Below are 10,137 nucleotides of genomic sequence, written 5' to 3'. Positions count from 1 at the left end.
AGCGCCGCCGCGCTTCCCAAGCGGCGCACTATCCAGTGCGCCACCGGGCCGGCCCTATAAGTTGCTTTTTAAGGAGTGAAGAAAGTCATTTAAATGCTTGGGAATGGTCCTTCAATATCCTAAATAAAAATAAATGCCCCACTGGAACCATCTCATGATGAACACGGAAGGCGACTACTCACTGCAGGTGTTTTCACCTCTGTTGTTTATAATTTTGGTTTTCTGACCAGAAGTCCCAAACAGTCTTTTCCAGTTTATGGTCTCTGCATAGCACAGGTTTTGGTTCCCTGAGATGATCACGTCTCCATCGCTGATCTCCTTCAGGGAGCGCAGGCCTAAGGACGTGATGTCCAGCCCGACAACAGCAAGAGAAAACTGCCCACTAAAGAGAGAAGAAAAATAACATTGTGAAAAATTATAAAAACCATGCATCACTAAAAACTCTGTTTTTCTGGACCACCTTAGATTTACTACTGGCCGCCTTCTGATGACTGAGAGTCACATGGTGGAAGGTGCATGTTGCAACTTTAGAAAACTGCACGCGTTTTTAGGCTCCTCCAGAGAAAAGCTGGTTCCTTGTTCATTTAGTATCTTTAACCTCAGTGGCAGACTGTGGGTCTTCATGTCATTACCTTATTTAGTACATTTTTTTTTGGGGGGGGGGGCTGGAAATTGACAACATGTTCTAACCTCTCAAACATCCACATTTCAGAGGTCATAGGTTCATCTCTCCATCCATCCATCCACCCTGTCTATTTGTGTATTATTGACCAAACATTTGAGGTTTGATGTGCCACATTCTATATAGGTTAAATGTGTTTCCTATTCTCAAGGAAGCTTTGTCTGGAGGTGACACAGCCATATGAGCAGATGTTTCTAACCCGACACAACACCTACAGTGACAATGGCACCGTGGCAGTGGAGCACAGGTATGGGGCAGCAGGCCCACAACAGGGTGGCTTCCGGTTCTCCCTGCTTGACACCCAGCACTGCACTAGGACTCTATCAGGTGATCACTATGAATGAGTTCATTAGGTGGCTGGATGGAAGGTATTCAGATGTAAGGAAGAAGAGTCCCCAACGACCTGGAGGAGCAGGTGGCACGGGACGGGTGCTGAGGACCAGGAGCTCCTGCTGCACTGTCCACGTGCGGGGGGGTGGGCAGTGGGTCTGGGGGTGGCCATGGCACAGAAGACTGTGTGCACCTTGTGGAGGAGCTTGGGTTGTTGTCTGTAACTGATGGAATCCATACGAAAGAGATCTGCATTTGTGGGAAGCTCATTTGACACTAGGATGGGGAATGGGCCAGTGGGGACAGAACTGAATAAAGAGATTGGTAATCAAGGTGCTGGATGGCAAAGGTCTAAGGCGTAATCTGCAGGCTCCGTCTCTCCCTGTTGCTCTTCTCCCATCCTCTCTCCCTTCCTCCCCTCTGCCCCAACCTGGTTCCAGAGAAGCGAAGGACCCTGTGTAGGAAACCTGCAACCACTACTGTTCAGAATTTCCCCCTGACACATGCCCAGGGCAGGCCAGACAGCAGGGGCGAGTCTGGGGTCTTCCCTGCAGGGCAGCCTGAGGCTTTGCTGAGCCACACCTAGAACCAGCAGTCATCCTGTCTAGCAGACCCTGCTGTCACTGGACTTCTCACCAAATGTGAACAGAAAGATAAGTAACCCTTGTCTAAATCCCTGAAACTATGCTGAGTGGTATGTACCAGTCATCCAAGAAAACCACCCTAAATCCCTTGTCTCTGTATGAACTGTGAGCAAAGAAAGCATTCCTGAGAATTCAGAGCAAAGGGGCACTTCAGAGAAGTAACAGTAGCTGTGTGTTTAGTATCAGAGATTCACAGTCAAGACACCTTACAGAGGACAAGGTGTGCTCCATGGAGTCTGATTTTCCTTGGTACTGCACAATACCACAAGTCCTTTTAGGGGATAATTATGGCAAACAGTTCTCATAACCAGACTGTTTCCAAGGCAGGTTTGACCAACAGATTCCCAAACTCCTCCTCACACAAAACTAATGATCACTCTTTCTATATTAAAGATGTGTGTGTGTGTGTGTGTGTGTGTGTGTTTATCTCACTGTTGGAGATGGAAACATGGAAATCCTGAGAAAAACATTAGCGTTACCAAGTCTCTCAGGCCCATCTGATGTGATGTGCATCACCTCAATTGCATCAGGAGAAAACATGAGCCAGACACACACTGAGAGGCATCCTACAAAACACCCGACTGCACTTTCAGGCGCGTCAAGGCCATGAGAGATTAGCACAGGTGGGAGGGGCTGCAGAGACGTGACAGCTGACCGCGGTGTGGGCTCCCGGGTGGACTCTGCAGCGGTGAACGCAGGCGCAGGCACGCTGGTGACCTCTGAGTGGAGTCTGCAGTCTCATGAGCAGCGTCGCACCAGTAGTCACTTTTCCGTCTTGATCCTCGTACCTGCTCATGTGAGACGTTAACGTCGGGGACACTGAGTGAAGGGTATTTGGGAACTCTTCAGATCACCTTCACAACTCTCCTGTAAGTCTAATTTCAAAATAAAAAGAGAAAAATAATCTCCCGGGCTTTGGCTGTGGTCCACTTACTGTTGCTTTGTTCTGCCGCGGATGGTTTCTAGGTTCTCGAAGGCGTGGAGGTCAGTCCTGTTTTCAGGCCAAGCCTGAATCAGCAAAAACCCTGTGAGGCAGAAGGAAGGTGCAGGCTCACACCACTTAGGATATGGGATATGTCATTATTCTAGGATTCTCACAAGAGTATGATGCGAGAAGTAAATGGAAAATTTGATTCGATTTGATTCTTCTGATCATCTTCACTGGGCATGTACACGCACGTGCAGACGTAAGCCCAGGCCTCTCCCGGGGAATTCTGCATGTCTGGCTGCGACCCTCCCACTGCCCGACTCCCCGCAACAGTCTCCCCATCCTGCTGCGGCCCCGATGCCCCGGCTGGCTCTGTATTTGATCACCCCAAGCAGGCTCGTGCTCTGATTACAGCTGCCAGTAACTGAGCTGTTGTTACAAACAAGGACTTTTTACACATTTACCTGAATTAATTCCAACCCTAGAAACAACCTTGTTATTTAGGTCTAGTTACTCCCTTTTTAGAGATGAAGAGAATGGAGCCCAGAAGGCAGTGATGGACCCAAGGCCCACTAGAGACCCCGTGAGCCCACACGGTCCCCTTACCCGCTCCCCTTCTCTCCCTCTGCGCATTCCAGTCACTGGGCCACCAAGAAGGCTGTGCTGGTGAGAGTGAGGGATAAAACATGCTCCTTTCAAGTTGCAAGTGACCTGCGCCTTGGCTAAAAGTGCTTGCTCTTTGCACGCACAGGAAGTGCATTTTTGAAAAGTGTCAAAGCACTAAGTCTTCAATGGTAGAATTTCAGAAGAGGTGTTTTCATGACAGAGGAGAAGGAAATATTTCTGAACATTTTCTCTATAAAACATTGACTCCCCATTTACATGCATATAATATGCCAGCACAAACCTGTTATTTCCTTTACGGTTTTTAGAATATCCAGTTCCTTTGGATCTAGAGGAGGAGTACGTGTGAAGGAGTCACTGAAATGAATAACGGAATTATTGATTATCAATTTCTGCCAGTTAAAAAAGCAGATTTTGTTCTTCTGTATACAAGTCACTTAAACCATTACTTACCCTCTAAATGCTACGGGCAGGATATGAAGATCTCCACTGATCGATGTGCAGTTTTTGAAGTGTTTAATATTCGTAGCATTTATGGAAAGTGTGTCTTTAAATTCACCAATTCCTATTCCATTACAAACTGTTAAGATACGAGAGATGTTTATTCCATTCGCACTTGTTGAATTAAGAGGAGCTGGGGTTCTGTGGGCAGGAGGAGGTAGGGATGCCTGTGTGACAACTGTCTCCACCTGCCGTCACTCATGCAGCAAGCACTGATGGAGGGACAGCAATCGCCAGGCCCCGAGGCCGGCTCTGGGGACACATGTGAGCGGAGACACCAGCCTTGCATCTCCTCCCCGTTACTCCCTGCTCGGTCCGGGCTGTGATCTGACTGCTCCCAACGATGCTAACCCTGTCGCTTCTGCCCAGGGCAGCGCACACACCTGCTGCCACGGGGGCCCTGCGAGGCTCTGATCTGAGCCCTGACCATACGTGCAACGCCCGCTCATGCCCTCATCCCGTGGGCAGCACCACCTTCTCCCCTGCAAATCAATGTACTCTGTTTTTTTTTTCTTTTTTAAAGAAGAGTGAGATGTCTTCCTTTGGAGGTGGGCACACGGGCCCAGCTTCAAGATCCTGGCAAAAGCCCCTTCCACACCCCTGCGGGCTCCTACCTTTGCGACATGGCCCTTCGCACTTCTTGCACTTGCGGACTCCGTCTTCCTCCACCTCGTAGCTGTCGGACCCGCAGGCGCGCACACACGAGCCGTGATCTGTCACCACGTAGTTGCCTGTGCGAGACACAGAAAGGAAGGTGGCCAGAGGCACTGGGTGTTCCTGCTCCCCCCAAACGTGCTTGTGTCTTTCTCTAAAGGGGCTGATAAAACGGGCCAATAACCTTTGGATTTATTCGCTGTAGGGACAAAGAACGAAAGGCTGCACACAGGAGAGGAATCGAGCTCAAGAGCAGGCTAGCTTTCTAGACTGCGATACGGGAACACACATGTGTAGCCCGGGCAGGAAATGCGCGTGTCAGGGCGACGACATCAGCGTGCTCACCAGCACCAGCGTCTCCGAGCAGCTCGTTCTTCTGTAGCATCTATCTTCAGGACTTAGAGTTAAAGCTTGAATATTTATTAAAAATAATGAACCTAACAAAGACACTCCTCGCCACAGCAGTCACAGCTGAGGCTGCATTTCATTCCTGCCACTGCCACCGGCTCTGCCCTGTGGGTCCCCTCCCACGTGGCCAGGCTCCCCTTGCAGGGTGGCAGGACCCACAGGCTCTCCACCCAGCCAGGTACCTCAGTCCTTTCCTCCGCCTCCCCTCACGCTCATAGCAATTTATTCGTGTTAATATTAACTCCTATGCTATTTTGTAGGAGCTCTATGTGATCCTGTTTTGAGTTCCCCAAGTAGATCCTCAAAAATATTTACTGGACATCGGTAATTTTTCTCCTGTGAATTGTCTGCTTTTGTTATCTGAGGCTCTAAGTGTTTTCCAATGGATGTTAAAGCTCTATCTATTTAAAGCCCTCTCTCAAAGATAATATCCGTGTCATAACTGTGGCAAAATTTTCTTTATCTTAGTTTGCCATTTAATCTAAATGGCTTATTATTTTATTTGTGTGTGTGATTTTTTTTTCTTGTACAGAATTAAAAAAATTTTTTTTTTCCCTTTTTTGTCTTTTTTCGTGACCAGCAATGGATCGCAACCCTCAGTGTCGCGCCCGTACCGGACCGAGACCGGCAACGGGATCGCAACCCTCGGTGTTGCGCCCGTACCTCGCTCAGCCAGTGAGCGGCCGGTCTGTATGTGGGATCTGAACCCTCGGCGGGAGCGCCGCGGCGCACTGTAGCAGTGCGCCACCGGGCCGGCCCCAGAATTTAAAATTTTTTACACACACAAATCTGGCAGGGCAAAATCTCCCCCTCATAATTGTTCTTTTATACTTTTAAGATCTCCCCTCTTAGAAATCACGATTGGTTTCCAAAGGTCTTCAGTTGGACAATATTTTGTTTTCTCTGTTAGGAGATAATTTTTGTCACTTAAACCCTACAGCCTCCAGAATGCAAATACAAACAAGCAAAACCCAAACGCAAACAATGAAAATATAATGACCAAGCAAGCCCAGCAGCTCTGCAGTGCTCCTGATAGGCACGGCTCTCAAGAAGGCAGGTATCTTGCTATATCCCCTAACTTAGGTCTGTTAAATAACTGCTTGGTACAAGAGCTGAAGAGTGAAGTCAGGTCCAACAGACCATAGTTTTGTGCCAATGAGACAACCGAGTACTCTGGACTACTGCAGTTTCAGGGCTGGGCAGCAGGTGTCTTTCCTGTCATGCAACTGATGATGCCCTGTGACCACAGCAGCCCCATCACCTGAGCAGCGGCTACTGCCCTCTGCTCCTCAGCAGTGCCGGTCCCTCACCTCTGCCTGACAGCCAGGCAAACACACTGACCCACAGACTGCCTGAGACGGGGGGGGACTCAGGGATCCCCCCAGGACAAGGACGCCTGATAAACCAAAGGCTTCCCATGCGATGCACTCACGGGGGCACTTCTTTACACAGGTGGCGCCAAAGCTGTACTTCCCCTCGGGGTTGACATCCATCTGGTACGTGGTGGGGTTGTAGAGCATGAGTGGAGGGCAGGTGTCCTTGCACGTAGCTTCATCTCGGAACTTGCGGCAGACCTGTCACAGGAGGGATGACAGGTCTGGTTAAGCGAGGCAGGGCACTCCGTGCCCCATGAAGGATGTGCGGGCCCACAACCTTCTGTTTTATTTACTTTAAGAACAAAGAATGAAAGGCTGCACACAGAAGAGGAATCGAGTTCAAGAGTGGGGTGGCTTTCTAGACTGCAATATGGGAACACATGTGTCACGAAGGATGCAGTGTTGCTCTGATTTTGTTCAGAAAGCTCAGGTTAGCTCTTAGTGCCCAGGTGTCTAACTGGAGTGGAAAAATCTAGCAAAGTACTCAGGAGCATCAGAAAGATCTTTCTCTTAGAAGTACATATTTTCTTAAATATCCTGTCCCGGCTATCATAATTTATGGATTATGACCAGAAAAAAAAAACCTCTTTATTAATTTATAAATGATGAAGTTCACACAGTACAGTGGTAACTTTAGTGTGAAACTATCAATTCAATTTATATTGGATTTCTCTAATAAAGAAACTTGAAGATACATTTTGGCATGTATTGCCAAATTGCAGAAAACCTTGACTAGGCAGGGTGCCATGTACCAAAGGCCAGATCAGATGCAGCAGTGGCTCTTCCTAAGAGTCCCCCACACAGTCTTTTCCTCTGAGCTGTGCACTGGAATCAGCCCAGACCAACTGAGTCAAGACCCCTGGGGCTGGGTCTAGCCTCTAGAATTTAAGACTCTTTCCTTCTCTGAAACATAGAGTGTTCTGGGTTGTATTTGAGGGTGGGCCTCCCGGCACTCAGCACTGACTCTGGGAATCACATCTACCAGCCCTGGAGTCTCCCAAGGTGCCTCTGATCTGAAACCTCCATGTGGTGCCCACAGTCCACTGGGGCAATAAGGCTTTTGTTAGAGCTTTCTGTAGCCACAGTGACAAGAATAGGGACAAGGCACAGGGAGGAACTAGGTTTGGGAGACCCAGATGTAGTCCCAGCCAGATCTGCATGGCTCTGGGTGGGTCTCTTAAGGGGACTGTACAGCATCCACTCTCTAGGTCTGTGATAGAATCAGGTGACACAATAAACAGCGTGATGCTGCCGCTGCTGCTGGTGGCAGTAAACATTCATGACAAAGAGCAGCATGTGATTAGTGTTTAGTGCTTATTCTGTGCCCAGGTCCTCTGGATGCATGGCACATCATGTCACACTTGACAGGTGGGGACTTTAATATCTACCACTGTCAGATGAGGAAACCGAGGCACAGGGAGGGCAGGCACATAATTTGTCCAAGGTCACACAGTAAGTGTTGGAGGCAGGATAATAAAAGATATTCTGTCCACAGGCAGCGGACAACACCCACGTCTGCTACTACAAATGCTACCGGGGGCTGGTCGGGCAGGGTGGGCAGGTGGGATGGAGGAAGGCGTCTCACCAGGCAGTCGCTCTCCCGCGGCCCCGTGCAGCCAGCTGCGCACTGGTTGTGGCAGCAGTCGCTGGGGGACTTGCCACGGCAGCGCCCCGAGCACTGCTGGGCACAGATGACTTTGGTCACTGGAAAAGAGCAAAGATCACCGTGAGCCGACGGTGAGGGAGCACTTGCCAGAACAAGGGCGGATCCAGCGATTCTGTGGCTTGCCGAAGCTTCTCAATGTTCACGGTCCACCAAACCAAATCAAATCACGGCCTTTCCTCATGGTGCCTTATTTTGCTACTTATATTTAATCCCTTGAGAGAGCTAACCAGATCAAGGCTAGACTTACAGATCTCTTAAATAATTAGACACTAGTTAGAACTGAGATCGGGGCACGACAGAAAGCACGTATGAACACCACAAGGCCTGCCAGGAAGTGTTGTTTGAAAGGACGTGACAGCCATGCCACAATTAAACTTAAGGACAGACAGTCAGGCTTTAAGCTGACATGTCCCCAGATTCCCTGGCCACTGGGAGTCTGAGCCAGACAACCATGCCCAGGTAAATTAACTGTTCTATCCTGAAGTAGGGTTCACACAGAAACCCCCCGTGAGAAACGTTGCTCGTATTTCTGTGCAGGTGGGCAGCAAAGAAAGGCGGCGGGGGAGGAAATGAGAGGCTGGTGACTCATATAAACACAGACAAGTCTTCCACGCCCAGGAAAACGTGCTGAACGTACTGTTCAAAGAAATGACTGGCATCTGGGCAGCGACTTTCACTTATCTGTGACAGGCTGAAGTGTCAAAAATAGCCCACCCTGCACTAATTGCACACAGTGAGATGTGCAAGATTCACGCAACGGCTAACATCTGGCCCTGTAACCAAGAAAGTGTTCTGGAGTCTTCAAAGGGAAAACAAATCCAGCCAGCTCAGTAGGGCAGGGAAGGGTGGTCACATGCTTGTCTGGGCCTCTGTCCACCGACTTACGTTTCTGGCAGTTTTCCTCTCCTGTGCCCCAGCAGCTTCCATTGGGACAGCTTGGATCACACTTTTGGCCTGAAATATAAAATAGTTAAATTCATACCACAATGAAAGAGAACAAATGACGAGAAAGTGAGGACAGCCTTTCCAAGGCCCTGAGCTAAGTAACGTTCTAGAAATGAGGACAAGCTTTCAAATTTCTTATTCTCTGTTTATTTGGCTGCTTGGTTTTGTACAATGATTTAAAAGACCCCCATAAGACAAAAAGGTGAGCCATGTGCTACTTTTATTCACATTTCAGCTGTGGAAACTGAGGCAAAGAGTAATTATTGCCTCATCACAGGCCCCATGAACAGGGACTTAAGTGAACTCAAGGTTCTAGATGTCCAACTTGCTTAGGCTTGGAACGTTTTCAGCACCTTCCACAACAGGGGAAGGCGTCTAATCTGCTTGGCCTTAGGCGTGTGCTCAGTACACTCCTGCTATCTCCAGTCTTGACTGACCGGGTAAGCTAACCTCCCTGGAGACATTGGGGTCTGACGTTAAATCATGGCCTGTAAATAAGACTACTAGACTCCAGACCAGAGAGAGGCACAGGATGGTGCACAGAGGGCAAAAATGTTGAAGGTGTGTATCAGTGTGCTGATTATCTAAAACCTTCGCTACCAATTTGCAGGCTGCATTAACCTACATTAACCACCTGGAAATATCTGTAACTGGTTAATCAGTTTTGCAGTCTTTATAACAGGTAAATTATAAATTATATCTACAATGTTTTTAATCTCATTAGTCCTGCTTTTGTTTTTATCAGCACTGAGAAATCTGAAGACCAAAGTGCAGGATTTATATAGAGAGGACACGCTGACCTCCAAATTTGTTAAAAAGAGATCAGTCATGCACGTATCTTTCACCGCAAAGACATAATGACCTACAGGAGTTAATGTGTGTCCCAAAGTCTCTTGCAGTCACGAAGAGTTAAGTCTCTGGGAGAATTTAGATTTCAAGTTTTGATTTTACCAAGTAACTATTGAACCAGACATTCCCTAATATGACTGACAACTTTTACAGTCACTACCAGGGATGAAGGTGTTAATGCAGTACTGGTGCTCATTAGGGACATGAAAGACGTTGAGGATGAACATCCAATCCACAGTGTGGGCTGTATGTTGTGGAGAGGCAGATAGAGCGGGAAAAAGGGAGAGAGGGGGAGAGGAAAGAGAAAAAGTAATACATGGAAATGTTAAAAGCAGTTGTGTCTGTATAGTGAAATTATGTTATTTTCACTTTTTATCCTATACTTCAACATATTTTCCAAATTTCTATTATAAGTATATAAGAGTTAAATTTTAAAAACTTTAAAATAAAAATGCATTTTCTCCTTTTTGTCTTTTTTCGTGACTGGTAACGGGATCGCAACCCTCAGTGTCGCGCCCATACCACGACCA

General features: G+C 48.0%; 1 protein-coding gene across 1 annotated transcript in view; it reads right to left on the bottom strand.

Annotated features, from left to right (window-relative positions):
- The window catches only part of LOC103604776 (epidermal growth factor receptor-like), a gene marked incomplete at its 3' end in the record, with an annotated part of 33,619 nt that overhangs the window by 13,457 nt on the left and 10,025 nt on the right, over positions 1 to 10,137 (bottom strand). Inside the window, exons 5-12 of the mRNA XM_008589347.1 lie at positions 8,699 to 8,767; positions 7,733 to 7,851; positions 6,204 to 6,345; positions 4,324 to 4,440; positions 3,662 to 3,788; positions 3,492 to 3,565; positions 2,591 to 2,681; positions 183 to 382 (exon numbers count right to left, since the gene is read on the bottom strand). Of these exons, the coding sequence (XP_008587569.1) occupies positions 183 to 382; positions 2,591 to 2,681; positions 3,492 to 3,565; positions 3,662 to 3,788; positions 4,324 to 4,440; positions 6,204 to 6,345; positions 7,733 to 7,851; positions 8,699 to 8,767 (939 nt within the window). The remainder of the gene's footprint in view (positions 1 to 182; positions 383 to 2,590; positions 2,682 to 3,491; positions 3,566 to 3,661; positions 3,789 to 4,323; positions 4,441 to 6,203; positions 6,346 to 7,732; positions 7,852 to 8,698; positions 8,768 to 10,137) is intronic.

This window comes from Galeopterus variegatus, unplaced genomic scaffold (assembly GCF_000696425.1).
Source record: "Galeopterus variegatus unplaced genomic scaffold, G_variegatus-3.0.2 Scaffold5387, whole genome shotgun sequence".
Taxonomy (NCBI): domain Eukaryota; kingdom Metazoa; phylum Chordata; class Mammalia; order Dermoptera; family Cynocephalidae; genus Galeopterus; species Galeopterus variegatus.
This window is presented reverse-complemented; position numbering and strand designations above follow the sequence as displayed.